The following is a 16,077-nucleotide window of genomic DNA, read 5'->3' on the forward strand; positions in this document are numbered from 1 at the left end:
CTACTGGAGATGGACAACACTGGTTACATTCTATGAAGCAAAGACATAGCTGAAGGTCCGCCCCCAGGAAATGTTGGTTTAAGATGTTGTTTCCTGCATTCTAGTGGATGTTTGGGTGGTATGCTAAAGATGTGCAATACCTGAACTTCTTCTGATTCATGTTCATCTGATCATGACTTGTAGGGCCTTAGCCTTGAGCTGAACATTCAACCAGAAAACTATTGTTGTGCCTCAATGACTGTCTTTGTACCACAATATAGCCTAATTAATAGACCTGTGTTTAAGATTTGACCAAGGTAGGTTGATTGACATTTTGATTACAATGGTATCCAACTAATTCTTAACTGAAACCTAATCTATATTGTCAATAATTGTATTCTTAAGAGCAATTAATGATTTAAAATAAACAATGCTATGATGTCTTGAGCATGCAGTACACCACGAGGTTAACAAGGTGCTCTCCTGCTGTTTGTTATGACAGCTGAGTTTACATTCACCACACAAAATCAAGTTGACACGCACAAACACAAACGAATAATTTCTTTCAAGATTTAAAGTTTTAAGAGAGTGAATACTTAATTGAACCACATGTCATGTCATCAACGATATTGATTACATATTTTGTATGATATAAATGATCAAATATGCATCCCATACTTTGAATTCCCCTTCTGTTGTCCTGGAGTTTGAATTTTACCAATTTTACCAATCACATTATTAAATGTCCCCCTATGCCCATCCACTACAGCCACACAAGCAGTCATACAGATAAAAAGAGGGGGGGGGGGGGGGCTTCTCCACATAGGCTTGAGTGGAGAATACGTAATTTACCCTCCACACCGAACATTGAACGGAGCAAACAGCGGAGAAGTTCTTCAACATGGATGACATTACATTAATAATTGAAGAGGAGAAGTACAGTGAGTTGTATGATCCTCAGCACATATGAGACAGAAAGACACATGTTGGGACACTGTTGCTTAATGTTGGAGCAACAAGTAAGTATATGCTTGAAAAAAATGATTAAATGCCGTTTTTACTGCAGACTGATATCAGCAGAAAGATGTGATATTATTGGCGCGGCGCTTCAGCGTCCGGTGTGAACAGCCACGCGCCGGCGTGCTAGGGATTAACGCCGGGTTCACATCGGACGCTGAAGCGACGCCAAGGCGCCGGGCAGCGCTAATAATATCACATACTTCTGCTTTTATCAGCCTGCAGTAAAAACGGCATTTAATCATTTTGTTCAAGCATATACTTACTTGTTGCTCCAACATTAAGCAACAGCATCCCAACATGTGTCCTCCTTGGTGTTGTCTTTATACAACATGTTCCGAGGATCATACAACTCACTGTACTTCTCCACTTCAATTATTAATTTAATTTCATCCATGTTGAAGAACTTCTCCGCTGTTTGCTCCGTTCGTTAAATGTCGGGTGTCGAGGGTAAATGACGTATTCTCCACTCAAGCCTATGTGGAGAATACGGAGCCCCCCCCTCTTTTTATTTTTATGACTGCTTGTGTGGCTGTAGTGGATGGGCATAGGGGGACATTTAATAATGTCATTGGTAAATTGGTAAAATTAAAACTCTAAGACAACAGAAGGTGAATACAAAGTATGGGATGCATATTTGATCATTTATATCATATAAAATATCGTTTAAATCATTTTTCAGTGTGTTTTCTGTCCGAAACGCTCGCGTCAAGCGGAAAAAATAGACTCGACGCCGAAATGATCGCTTCACGGCGCGAGGCAGCCGCGGCGCTTCAGCGTCCGGTGTGAACCCGGCATAACTCTTCTTCTGTCTCCTTCGGGACTACTATACTTTTATACTGGATGTCTACGCAGCGAATAGGATTACAGATGCGCTCCTTAGCGGCATTTATTGTCGTGGAGTTTGAAAAGGAACGAATGTGTCTCGGCCCAGAAATTGGGTGTGTGCCGTGAGTGTGTGTGAAAACATGCAACAGCGTGAGAGTTGGCAGCTCTTTATGTGAGTGGAAAAACTTTCTCACCCTGTTGAGCAATAGGGGCTGGCACTTTCCTTCGCTCCTCCCCCGCCAGGTATACATGCTGCGGCTTGAGAGAGGACTCCATTACAGACTCCAGACAGAACAGGTTCTTATAGAAGAAGAGAAGCAGGAAGTTTCTTTGAATTCCTCCTGATCACGTTTCTCTAGTGATTTGTCAGAATCTCCACTAACGGATCGAGTTTATTTGGTTCAGGTTATTTTTTTAAAGTTCCACAGCTCGTAGGGAGCAGCAGTTAGTGTCAGTTAGTGTCAGTTAGTGTCAGTTAGCATCATCCATCTCTTCACTATGAACCGTCCCTCGTCCATGTTTACGATGTTCTGGTTCATTTCAACTTGTTGGATTCTCTTTACCTTCACGCGTGCTGCAGCTGGATCAGTTCTAAGAGACAGACAAGGTAAGACAACAGTCAAGCTAACACGGGAGGCTAATGGGGCTAGCTAAGCTAACAAACATGACAGGAAGTAACTGGAACTTTCCTTCATACTAACCACGCCCTCGTTCACTACAACCCGCACACACCCATAGTAGATATATCTATGGTCTCTACAGGGACTCGTCTCTACGTCACACGTTTTTATGTGAACCACAGCGCATTGATTCTCGTGTTGTGATTTCTCTCACATCTATAATCAGCCCCACAACTGAGTGGTTGTGTCTGAAGGTGATTCTGACTCTGACTGATTCTGAAGCGTCCTCCATTCCCTGTATCATCACACCACATTGTTTGTGAAAATAATAATAGTTTTATGATTATTATTATTATGAGTTGTCATAGTTGTCATAGTTACACAGGGAACTTTATTTTCTCCTTCGACTGACACAGCTCCAACACTGTGAACTCTGAACCCTGGAACTTCTAACAACACGAAGATGAGACACACACACACACACACTCACCTAGACCCGCCCTTGTTGATTGATGAAGCTGCAGTGACATGTCATCATGAACTGATGTCTTGTTGTGTAACGTTGATCTTTTCTTCTCTTTCCTCCTTCAGGACCAGATGTCAACAAACTGTTTGTGACAGAAGGAAATGATGTCATCCTGCCCTGCTCTCCACGACCCAACGTGAACATTGAAGAAACAGTGTTCGACTGGAAGAGAAATAACAAGGAGGTGTTCCTGTTCGATAACAGCAACTACTTCGGAAACGGCCGAGCGGATCAGGATCAGGATTTTAAAGGACGAGTTTCTCATTTTGCTGAAGAGCTGAAGCACGGAAAGGCCTCCATACTCCTCAGAGACACCAGGATTACTGACAGTGGGAACTACACCTGCATCTTTCCTCATCTTGAGCCCGAGCAAACTTACAGGATTGAGCTGGTTGTTGGTGAGTACGTTCATAACTCAGTTAAAGAAGCTGTGTGTAAGTTTCTGCTCCTGCTTCATACTCAGCATCTGCATTGTTGACTTCCTGTCCTGATGTCGTTGGGGAGCTCGTTCTCCCCGTTTAGGAGTGTAAGGGAAATGTAACATATGACCATAATATAATCATGTTTATTTCCCCTTTGATTGATCATGATTGAATCTCTAACAATGTAACCTTGATCATGCTGTTTCCTGTTCTACTGAATGAATGTTGGCCTGATTAGTCTAGACCAGGGCTCTTCAATTAGTTTGGAGCTGGGCCGGCTCTTGAAACTGAGGCAAAGTCAGGGGCCTGAGGATATGAGTGATCACACTAACAAGAAATTACAACTGAAGGAGTCAATATATTTTATAAAAGCTTTACAACATATGCCCAAGAGGACGCATATGCCCAAGGATTCAAAAATCTAACCAAGTGAGCAATAACCAAGCCATATTAACAGACAATTGGAGAAATGCAATTAACTAACAAAAACATGCACTTCATTGTACATAGCTGTACAATAATTAATTTGAGGCTGCGTATTTACAATTTATTTAAAATTACAAATTAATTCCTTAATTAATAAAAAATTCAACCGATGTCGCTAGAGGGGCTGTGTATGTGGCAGATAAATACGACAAAATATAAAGATATACGACTAGAATCAGAATCAGATTATAAATAAAACAGATATAATGTAAGTTATTTATTCTTTCTGGACCTGGTACCAAATGACCCACGGCCCGGTTCAAAATAAAGCAAAACTACAAAGTGCTATGAGTAAGTGCCATTAAAGTGCTACTAAATTGTTAGTTAAAATTTTTTTTTGTATTTATAAAAAAATAAAAATTCAAGCACTTTTCGAGCACACTCCGAGAGCCAGTCCAAAGCAGCTCGGGGGCCGGATTCGGCCCTTGGGCCGCCTATTGAAGAGCCCTGGTCTAGACACTGTAACGTGATTAGTCAAAACACCTTTTCCTGATTACTCCAGGCACAGTAAACTGATTAGTCTAAACACGGTAACCTAATTATGCTGATTTTATATGCTACTGAATGAAATTACCTGATGCCTCTACTAGGCATTGTTTGTATTCAGGTGATCAGAAAATCTCATCCATTGACGGTTTAACAACCTCATCCAGAATTGGACGGGTTAGACAAATGTAAAAAAACAAATGACTGTTTCTCCTCTGGGTGCATATTACAAACTGAAGTCTGTGGTATGCACCATGTTCGAGCATTAAAGGTGAGAATACTGTAAGAGAAATTTGTGCCTCCTTCCCTCGTTGGTAGTGGGATTGTAGAAATTGCCACGACAGGAGCCAGGCAGCAAACAGTCGGGACTGTGTTGATTGGCCGATGCAGAGTGGAGGGGCTGAGCTGTGAGTTTTGAACATGCCCTGGATGTAGACTGGACCCGATCCGTTCACAGCATGGTACCAAGTGTAACGGATGTAAACATGAGATTCAGGACTTGGTTTTGAGGTTCTTTATTCACCTGCATACGCCTGCAGAAACCAACAGAAACCTTTTTGCTCCACTCAAAAGTCCTCAGTGTAACAAAATTGCACTCTCCTACTTTTCTTCTAGTATATAAAACACACTGTACACAACCTTATCTATTACATAAAAACTACACACAACAGTAACACATTGTTAAACAGTTATTAAATCAAAAACGAAACCCACATACCTGCAGAAACCAACAGAAACCTTTTTGCTCCACTCAAAAGTCTACAAAATAGAATAAATTTACATTAAAGGCTGCCAAAATAATTGGCGCGAAAACAAAATGGCGGCCGCAATACATAAAATGCATCTCCGTGGACGTTTTAATTACGTTAATTTACTGCATTACCAAAACATATAAACACTCAAAACAACAGCGCAATGTACTTATATATTCAACATGAAATTTACACCGGTCATTTATCAAAGAAAACGATAAAACAGCACGGAGCATTTCAACAGGTGACCTACCCTTAGTGTAACAAAATTGCACTGAGGGAAGGAAGAGCCGACAGGAAGTCAGAACTTCGGGGAGCACAAAAGGTGGTGCACAGCAACATCACTTCCGCAGGTAACGTTAACAAAATAAAATAATAACAAAATAAAATTCACAAATACAAATTAAACATAAAAATAAATACAGTACATTCTTAACTCTGTTACACAAGTACTATTGTTTTGAAAAGGATGCGGGCAGCCACTGGGAACCAGTGAAGGAAGCGGAGGAGTGTGAATGAAGTTAGGTTAAAGACCAGCGGAGCTGCTGGTTTCTGGATGAGCTGCAGAGGTCGGATGGCAGCAGCAGGTAGACCTATCAGGAGGGGGGGGGGGGGGCAGTAGTCTATAGGGGCCTGGATCAGAGCCTGGATCAGAACCTGGACCAGAACTTGCAACATTCAAAGAATGTTTCATTTTTGTCTTTCAGAAATTACCTTCAAAAACAGATTAGGACAAATCGAGGGTGAGAGATCTCTATCCCATTGATTCCTATTCCCCCCCCCCCCCCCCCAATTCTCACAGAATGCGGGGGGGTGGGGGGGTGGAGGAGAACAGCTCAGTTTGATCACTTTACTCAAAGTGCACTGACTCAAGCTTTGCTTGGATTTTTTTTTTTTTACTTATTTTTTCTTTAGTCTTCAACAAAACAATATGCATTTCAGACAGTTACTTTCTTTGTCCATTTTTCAACTGATTACAATATCGTTATACATAGTATTCAAGTACAGTGTGCAATGAATAGAAAAAACAACGAACATCAAACAGTGCTCACTCCAAGAGAAAAAGAGGGGGGATAACAATAAGAATAAATGATTGATTACATACATACATAAAGGAAAGAAAAACAAGCAAAATGAAAATAAAACCAGGGATAAAGAAATAGTAATTGTCCACTCCAGAATGTAGTATCATAGGTGCTATTTATGCTTTTCAGAGAGGATGGTGTATAATGTATGTGAATAGGGAGAGTTGGTAGATAACCGCTCGATCAGAGGCCCAGAGTGAGATTAATTAGTAACCCTCATTGTATTATTAACGCAGAGACAGGACCCCATCGTTTAGTAAAGATAGACTTTTGGAGCCTTAATGAATATGTGATTTGCTCCATTTGGTAGATGTCCCATACTTTTTGGATCCATATATTGTATGTGGGTGGGTCTGGTTTTAACCATTTGATGGTTATACACTTCAAAGCTGCTGTGAGTAGTATGTTTAGCAGGTATTCTTTGGCCCTCCCAACTGTGGGGTCTTGTGGGATGTCCTGTTGGAATATCTCTTTGAGGGCATCAAAGACTTCTCTCCAGTATGTGATTACCGTAGGGCAGAGCCAGAATATACAGTGGATATAAAATGTCTACACACCCCTGTTGAAATGCAAGGTTTTTGTGATGTAAACAAATGAGACAAAGAATCCTGTCTGACCTTTTTCCACCTTTAATGTGAACAATTCGATTGATAAAACAAACTGAAATCTTTTAGGGGGTAAACTAAAATAATGTGGTTGCATAAGTGTGCACACCCTCTTATAACTGGGGATGTGGCTGTATTCAAAATTAACCAATCACATTCAAACTCATGTTAAATAGTAGTGAGTTCACACCTGCCATAATTTACAGTGACTCTGATTAATCCCAAATAAAGTTCAACTGTTCTAGGAGGATTTTCCTGACACTCCCTTAGTTGCATCTTACAGCAAGAGCCATGATCCGCAGAGAGCTTCCAAATCATCAGAGGGATCTCATTGTTGAAAGGTATCAGTCAGGAGAAGGGTACAAAATAATTTCCAAGGCATTAGATATATCATGATACACAGTGAAGACAGCCATCATCAAGTGGAGACAATATGGTACAACAGTGACATTGCCAAGTACTGGACATCCCTCCAAAATTTATGAAAAGACAACAAGAAAACTGGTCAGCGAGGCGTCAGCAACATTAAAGGAGCTGCAGGAATATCTGGCAAGGTCTGGCTGTGAACTACATGTGACAACAATCTTCCGTATTCTTCATGTGTTTGTGCTATGGGGGAGGGCCTTTTCTTACCAAGAAAAACATCCAAGCCCGGCTAAACTTTTTAAAATCATACATGAAGTCTCAAAAAAGCATGTGGGAGAATGTGTTATGGTCTGAGAGAGAAAAAAAGGCAAGTTTTGTGAGGGCTCTGGGCATAGGTTTTTCTCAATATTAAGCCAGCGAGTGTACGTGCTATTCTGAATCCACGCTATCAAGGGATTAATTTGTGCTGCCCAGAAGTAATATTTTAAGGTTTTAAGTCTAATTCCAGGACACTTTTTTTGCCAGATAAATTTGGAAATGATTTTATCCAGGTTATCAAAAACGGATTTTGGAATTTCTATAGGTAGCATCTGAAATAAGCAGAGAATTCTGGGCAGAACATTCATGCGAATACTTTCAACATGGCCGAGCAGGGATAGAGGGAGCGTAGACCAACGTTCCAGGTCACTGTTAATGCATCGAATTATTTTACTATAATTGGCCTCGTATAAGTTCTGTAAGGATGGGGGGATGTATATGCCAAGGTATTTTATACCGTCTTTTGGCCACTTAAATCCACTTTGGAATTTTACAATTCTTGAGATGTTACCATTGACATCCATAGCCTCTGTTTTTTCCACATTTACCTTGTATCCTGAGTAGTATCCATACTGTGATATGAGCTCCTTTTAGATGTGGTATAGTTGATGCAGGTTGCGTCAGATATAATAATAAATCATCAGCGTAAAGGGATATTTTATGCTCTTCTGTATGTATTACAGTTCCTTTTATTTTGTTATCATCTCGGATGAGCTGGGCCAGGGGTTCCATACTAATTGCAAACAGCAGGGGTGATAAAGGGCAGCCTTGTCTGCAGCCGCGTTCCAGTGTGAATCTTTGTGATCTATATCCATTAACTTTAACAGCTGCCTGTGGTGATGAATTTATAATGTTTGTATCCAATTGAGGAAGTTGGGGCCAAATTTTAATCGTTTTAGTGTTTGGAATAAATATTGCCATGATACTCTGTCAAATGCTTTTTGAGCATCTAGGGACAAAATCAATGATTCTGATTGCTCTTCTTTTTGATTGGATATAATGTTTAATAAGCGTCGTAAGTTATCGCCATAGTATCTTCCAGTGATGAATCCCGTCTGATCTGGGTGGATAATTTCAGTGATTATGTGATTAACTCTTCTTGCTAGGATTGCTGTTAAGATGCGCAGGTCCCCATTCAGCAGCAATATCGTTCTATAGGAGTGGCACTCTGTGGGGTCTTTGCCTTCTTTATGAATTACCACTATAGTGGCCTCTTTCCAAGATGGTGCCATAGTTTTAGATTCTAATGCATGATGGTATGCTTTTACCAACAGTGGTGATAAAATATCCTTAAAGGTTCTATAAAATTCATTAATATATCCGTCTGGTCCTGGGCTTTTATTATTTTTGAGCGTTTAGATCACTTGCTTGATCTCCCATTCCTCAATAGGCTCATCTAATTCCTTGGCTGCTGGTTCTGTAAGTTCAGTTAATTTTATAGGGTTTAGGAACTCAGTAAGTTTTGCATCATCAGAGCAGGTATCTGTATTTTTGTATAAAGATTCATAGATGTCAGCAAAGGATTCTGCTATTTTATCTGGTTTTGTAACAAACGTTTCTTTTGATTTTATTTTCTGTACTGTATTAGATGATTGCTTAATCTAAATGCTAATAATCTGCTTGCCTTGTTACCGTGTTCATAGTTTCTTTGGTTTGTGAATCTTAAACTTCGCTCAATTTGATCCGATAGTAGGGTGTTGAGTTCTCTCGGGTTGCGTTTAGGTTATTTGGGAGACTGGTTGATGCTGATTGTTTATGTTTATTCTCTAAATCTTTTATTTTATCTTCCAATTCTCTGTTTAGCCTCCTTACATCTTCTCCTAGCACATGTAAATTAGAAAATACGGCCTCTGATGTACGCTTTGGCACAGTCCCACAATATAAGAGGAGTCGTTTCAGCCGAGGTATTATTATCCAAGTATTCCTTGAGTTCTGCTGTGACAAAGGAGGTGAATTCTTTATCATTAAGGAGAGATGCATTAAGTCTCCATTGTTTAGATGTTGGTATTTTGCCTATGTCCCATTTTAATGCCACAGCTGCGTGATCAGATATCATTATAGGAAGGATCTCAATGCCCACTATCCTATGTAGCTCTGCTTTAGTGGTAAAGAAGTAATCAATCCTTGAGTATGATGCATGTCTGCTTGAATAGAAGGTGAAAATCCGGAAACCTGCTTCTCCATACATCTACTAGGCCTGCTTCAAGGGATTGGTATTTGAGCATTCTACTCATTCTAGAGAGTGGATCTTTAGAGGCAGGTTGTCGGTCGATTGATTGCGACATTACGCAATTCAGATCTCCTCCCATCAATAGTAATCCTGAACTATATTGTAAAATCTTATTGAACAATGTCCTGATAAAGCCGGGCTCGTCTTCATTAGGTGCAAATACATTTATGAGGGACACTTCTATGCCATCAATTCAACTATAACTATAATATATCTCCCCTCTGTATCTTTATGTACTAGTGTTTGTGTGAAATTAATTTGTCTGTGTATCAGTATGGATACTCCCTTTTTCTCCCTGACCGGTGTGAAGAGTAATATACTTTATCTGCCCAGGATCTTTTCAACTTTTCATGTTCTGCATCAGATAAATGGATTTCCTGTAGGAATGCAATGTGACAGTTGGCTTGTTTCATCTGATGCAGAATTTTCTTTCTCTTAACAGGGCTATGGAGACCTTTGACATTATAACTTTTCACTTTTAGCAGGTACATTACGAATTATATGTTATTTGGATATTTTGAGAGTTTCTGCAGGGAAATGGGAAGTGGAAGTAAGCAGTGAGCATATGAGCCATGTATCCCGTTATATGGGGTGTGAGGACTTGTACAACATAATGAAAAAAAGAGGGGTGGGTTAAACAAAGATATTTAAGAAAAATAGAAAATGACCTTGTTGCACTTATATCCAACATAGGATCCCATGGGAAAAGTGGGATCAGAACAAGGGGAGCACAACAGTTGTGACTGCTGTTAACTAACATCAACAACAGTCCGGTGGGACCTAGTCACTAAGGGCAAGCAGCAATGGTGCACAGTCGAGATAAGATTGACTATGCTTAGGGTGTGCTAAGATAAGGAATAGTGAAAGAAAGAATAAAAAGAAAGTAAAATAGACACAGAAAGGGAAAGTTTTCGAGTAATGGCCATTCAGGCCCCTGCAGTACCTTGTATAGGTATGTAAAATCAAACAGCTCCTTATGGTAAAATAGTATCTGAGTTACACGCAGAGCTAATAGTCTCCTCTTACAGGTTTTTTCGATTGCTTAAGCACGATTTTCAAAACAGGGCCCGGTGTTTCAGAATACTACACACAATCAGCAGAACACCTCAGATCCTTTGCAAAATGAAACACTCTTGTAAAAACTATACACTAATTTAGCAAAACCATATTTTTTTACCAAATGAAACACACACGCTTCATATGACCTAACACTACACAAGTCCAATACTGCAGACTCATGAAAATAGAATTTATTTCTCTCCATATCCCCAAATCTGTCAACATGTCAACATGGAGAATCACAACAAAACATGTCCCAGTTTTCATGCTGCTACATGAGTGTGCATAAAACTGTAATCTCAGCAAATATTAGACAAGCAGAACATTCTGTATCCAGTACAGTTTCAATGAGGGGAACCTGAGCCTGGGGCTGGAGATCATAAACCCTCCACCGCCATGCAGAGAAAAACTCTTTGATTGGGTTTAGAGAAAGAGAGTATGGTGGGAGGTATGGTACTGTAAACTGTGGATGGTATTGAAACCAGTTCTGGACCAGAGCAGAGCGGTGGAATGACCCATTGTCCCAGATGACAATGTATTGCATCTGGTGCATGTGATTTACTGCTGTGACGATGTTGTGTAATCGGCACAAAGATGTGAGAATGTGAGTTGTGTTGTAAGGACCCATATGGGCGTGACGGAGGAGGACCCCATTCTGTGTAGTGGCAGCACAAAAGGTGATGTTTAGGGGTGTAATGATTCATCCACTAAATCGATTAATCGATTTTTTTTATTCCTGCGATCCAACTGAATCCATCTGTGCTCAGCAAATCGGCATTCCGGACGACATATCGATTCAAAATCGAAATGGTACATAATCGATTTGTATCGATACTTGGAAACTGCACATTGGATTTAAGGACAAAAACTGTATGGATGTGTGTTTGTTTGTTTGTTTTTTAGTACTCTAGACATGTTAAATGTTACTCGAGCTAGCAGCTACCTGTCAGCGGCTAGCCTCGGAGCTAGCGGCTACCTGTCAGGCAGATAGTAGCGTAAGTCGCCCGGCGCTCTCTCCCTGTCTTGGTGAATGTGTGTTCGCCTTCTGTCATCCACTGCTCCCACACAGCTCGCAGTTTAGCTCTGAAGGCCCTGTTGACACCAATATCTAGCGGTTGGAGTTCTTTAGTTAATCCACTCGGAATGATGGCATGTCCTTATACACACACACTGTAATATTATGGTGAAGCTCAGTATGTATTACTCCGCGACGCTCCTGACTACGGTAGCCGTAATGCTGCAAGCGGTGCGGCTTTGTAGTTGACCAAAGTCGTACTAAAACATTTTGACAGAGCGCCGTGTACCACACAAAATCGCTTCGAGGTAGATGGATGGATAGATAGATACATGGGGGGAAATGTAGGAACATCAACTGATAATAATAAACTGACAGGATGTGTGTAGTTAAGACTAGCTGTGTGGCTTTCTGTTTCTCTATGTAAGAGAAATGATAAATCATTATAATATAACATTCCTCTGGTTGTAGCAGTGGTTAATAAGATATTCATGTGTTTACAGGTGCAGCTACAACTCCATATGTAAAGATACGTAACGTCACAGGAGATGGGGTGCTGCTGGAGTGTTTGGTTCCAGGTGCTCATCCAGAGCCTCAGGTCGAGTGGCAGACGAGTGATGGGAGTGTCGTCCCTGCTGAGGAACCACAGGTCTCTCCAAGAGGACACCGCTTTGATGTCCTCCTCCTCACCACCGTGAAGAAGACCACTACCAACATGTACCGCTGTGAGCTCCTTGTGCCAGGTCAGATTCTTTACATGTACTTAGACATATACTGTATAAACTAGTGGTGCACCGATGTATCGGCCGAACATGGGTAGCGGCCGATATTCGCCTCGTTTACTGACATTGGTGCATCTGTAATAAACTTGACTTTCACAGATGTCATTGGTATTTGTGGTAAAACCGCTGGGCACGTGCCGCGGCTAGGGGAGCTGTCGCCCTCCTCTCCACGCCGCCGGAGCCTCGTCGTGCGGCAGGCCTCGAGTTGTGTGTGTGTGTGTGTGTGTGTGTGTGTGTGTGTGTGTGTGTGTGTGTGTGTGTGTGTGTGTGTGTGTGTGTGTGTGTGTGTGTGTGTGTGTGTGTGTGTGTGTGTGTGTGTGTGTGTGTGTGTGTGTGTGTGTGTGTGTGTGTGTGTGTGTGTGGCGTTTACCCGCAAGGAAGCGCGGGAGTAACTGTTGGCACAAAAACAGGTCAATCTGAGGAGGGCTGTTTTGAACCAAAATATGTTACAGACATTTCATTAAGACCCCAAGGAACCATATCAACTGTGGTCAAATGGGCATAATATGTTTCCGTTAAATAAAGTTTAGTTAAACCAAAGATTGTTTCTTAAAACTGATGGCACAAAAGGGTGAATGAATAACAACAAAAAATAAATAAACAAACATCGGTATTGGCTAGATAGTTGTATCGACCAAGAATTTCCATATCTGGGCATCCATAGTATAAACATATAAATGTATGCGTGTGTATGTATTAACACATAATGTAGTAATGTTGTCCGTATATTTTCTTCTGTCCTCAGACAATCTCTTCGAGGACAAGTCCTCCACTTCTTCCAGCTGGCTCATAGTTATAATAACTATAATAGTAACTCTGGTAATTACACTTCTGGGTGGATTTCTAGTAAAGATCATCATGAACTGGGGGAGAAGTAAGTTATTTTTTGGTGATTTTAACAATAAATTCACAATGTGTCAAAACAAGGGAACAGAAACTTTAGTCTGTTTCATATTGAGACAGAAACTCTCTTCAACCAGTGACAAGATGTTCAGATCTGAGGAAGGGCTGCAACCAACAACTACTTTATATTATGTTGATTAATCTGTTGAGGATTATTTAGATTATTTAATGATTAATACTTGAAAGTGCTCTTTCTATAGGTTTTACAAATACAACTTGTCATAATTCAAGTTCAAGATATAATTAATTTGCCTCAATACAAGATCCCTTTAATTAAGTGAGACTATTTTGTAGTCATCATGAATTATGACAAGTCAGATTTAAACTGAACATGACTGAAACTGCAATTAAATATATTAATAATATAACTGAATTATAGACAAACCCCACACACATGAATGGAAATCTAGTTTGGATCTTACTTGTCGAAATATTTAATTCTGTTTTGTCAAAATAGCCGAAATCATAGTGTTGAATGTTGAGTTGTAAACTTGTGTTTCAGAGGAGTTGTAGTGTCATGTAAGTGTTACCTGATGTTTTGTGTAACCTTGATTGTTCTGTTTAAACTTAACAATAACATTTTGCTTCTTCTTTCAGAAGCAAAGCAGAAAGGATCATCAACAGAAGTTCTCCCACTGAACGGTACAGTGGTTCCAGTGTTTTGTTCTCGTTTGATTCCGTTCTGTTTGCTTTTTTTGCTGATTTTCAATTATACTGGACACAGCATTAATATAACCGATTCGTGTTTTAAGTGCACGTTAACAAAAAATTTGAATCAGTGTAAAGTTGCTTAAACATTCTTAGAAAACAAATAAAACCAATGGAACCAATGAGATTAGAGTTTTGTATAAAGAGTAGTTTGACCTTAACGACACGTCTCCTGCTGCTCAGGGGCCGTTTGAGATGAACCTCGTTGAATGTGACTCAGTGATTTCACAAGTTGTGTTTGTGTTCAGCAGCGAGTTGTCTGTGAAAGATGATGGAGAAAATAGAATCTGTCTGTTGGGAATCATTTGTGTACAAATCAGAGGTTGATGTGAGACATGGATCTGTTTTCTCTCCTGCAGGTCATCGGCTGAGTAACGGATCCGGATCTACATAGACCACACTTCTGCAATAATGGTTGATCCATGAGTATTTCCCCCAAATTTGGAGACTTGATTGTATATGTGTGAATTATATTGTATTTGAAAAGTTTGTATTCACAAACCAAAATTGGCTTGTGTTATACCTCCTTGAGCTCCTTCCGGACTCATGACTAGAGAAGTCTCGATATGAGATGTTGGTGCCACGATTACTGACAGAGGAAATGTCACCGTTCGTCGATTCTGACGATGACCAGCGTCGGTGGTTGATTACCAGTGGCTGCCCGCATATGGTTCTAAACACTACTACTTGTGTACCATGCTGTGAACGGATCAGGTCCAGTCTGCCACGATTACTGACAGAGGAAATGTCACCGTTCGTCGATTCTGACGATGACCAGCATCGGTGGTTGATTACCAGTGGCTGCCCGCATATGGTTCTAAACACTACTACTTGTGGACCATGCTGTGAACGGATCATGTCCAGTCTACATCCAGGACCTGGTCAAACGTTACACCCCAGCACGTTCGCTCCGCTGTGCTTCGGCTAATTGGCTCGTTGCTCCCTCAATGCGAGGGACAGCTGTCACTCATCAAAATTGATGCTGATTCAGTCGTGGCTCCTAAATTGTGGAACCAGCTCCCCATCGACATCCGGACATCTGAAAGTTTACACATCTTCCGCCGAAAACTAAAAACGCACCTCTTCCGACTTTACCTTGAATAAAAAAAAAAAAAAAAAACTCATGATTCTTGTCGTTCTGGGTCTGTACCCTCGGGGTTGAATGCACTTATTGTAACTCGCTTTGGATAAAAGCGTCAGCTAAATGAAATGAAATGTTTCAGTGGCTCACGCACATATTACGTGACTTTCGAGAGGCAGGACACCGTAGCCTTGAGCCTCAGTGTAGCTTTCCTTTTCTTGGGCCGCGGGGCGATGTCGGTCGACGGTGCAGAAGGCGGGGACCGGTTGGAGGGGACAGGGTACGGCGGTTACTTAGTTACTTTTAAAATCAAGTAATCTGTAAAGTAACTAAGTTACTTTTTCAAAGTAACTGTGGCAACAATGCTCATGACACACGGAGCTTCTCCTTCCTCTTCTCCATCCCTATCCCCCTTCCCCGAGTCCCTTTGCTTTATCACCCGCAGATCCAGGGCCTCTGTGGCCGCACCATGGATTGCAGTTTGTGGATCACGCATCAGAGGTCGCAATGGTGGATCCAGTTTGGCGGATTCTATATCGTGTGGGCTGATCGTAGTGGTGATGGCGGATCCTGTGTCGCGTTGGCATCAGATACGGGCGGTGGACCAGGACCGCGGCGGCGGCTCATGATGGATCCTAATAAGCGGCATGTACAATGACTGTGGACTAAAGTGGATCTGATCTGGATGGTGGATCTGCTGATCTGCTGGTTGCTGAACATAAGACTATAATTGCAGCTGGACTGCTTGACATATCGTGTTGAAGTTATCCTTCAAGATGTTTACCCTCATCAATGCTGCTAAAAATTTT

The 16,077-nt window shown here is 41.0% G+C and overlaps 3 protein-coding genes across 6 annotated transcripts in view; all 3 read left to right on the plus strand.

Moving 5' to 3' along the window:
- LOC128424700 (butyrophilin subfamily 3 member A2) overlaps positions 1-16,077 on the plus strand; it is a 108,103-nt gene that overhangs the window by 75,696 nt on the left and 16,330 nt on the right. The window lies entirely within an intron of this gene.
- LOC128424687 (butyrophilin-like protein 2) overlaps positions 1-16,077 on the plus strand; it is a 138,100-nt gene that overhangs the window by 47,437 nt on the left and 74,586 nt on the right. The gene's annotated exons all lie outside the window — the stretch shown is intronic.
- On the plus strand, positions 2,041-16,044 carry LOC128424732 (butyrophilin subfamily 1 member A1). The gene is made up of 6 exons (XM_053411105.1): positions 2,041-2,431; positions 3,036-3,368; positions 12,298-12,537; positions 13,322-13,450; positions 14,077-14,121; positions 14,547-16,044. Exons 1-6 carry the CDS (start codon positions 2,323-2,325, stop codon positions 14,579-14,581), a joined length of 891 nt encoding a protein of 296 aa, XP_053267080.1. The 5' UTR covers positions 2,041-2,322; the 3' UTR covers positions 14,582-16,044.

Source organism: Pleuronectes platessa, chromosome 2, assembly GCF_947347685.1.
Source record: "Pleuronectes platessa chromosome 2, fPlePla1.1, whole genome shotgun sequence".
In the NCBI taxonomy this organism is placed as follows: Eukaryota; Metazoa; Chordata; class Actinopteri; order Pleuronectiformes; family Pleuronectidae; genus Pleuronectes; species Pleuronectes platessa.

Bases quoted from the DNA above. Each gene is read 5' to 3' on its own strand.
- LOC128424732 (XM_053411105.1), top strand. From the start codon at position 2,323: ATGAACCGTCCCTCGTCCATGTTTACGATGTTCTGGTTCATTTCAACT. The intron at 2,432-3,035 runs GTAAGACAACAG...TTCCTCCTTCAG, and splicing joins AGTTCTAAGAGACAGACAAG to GACCAGATGTCAACAAACTG. The intron at 13,451-14,076 runs GTAAGTTATTTT...TTCTTCTTTCAG, and splicing joins CATCATGAACTGGGGGAGAA to AAGCAAAGCAGAAAGGATCA.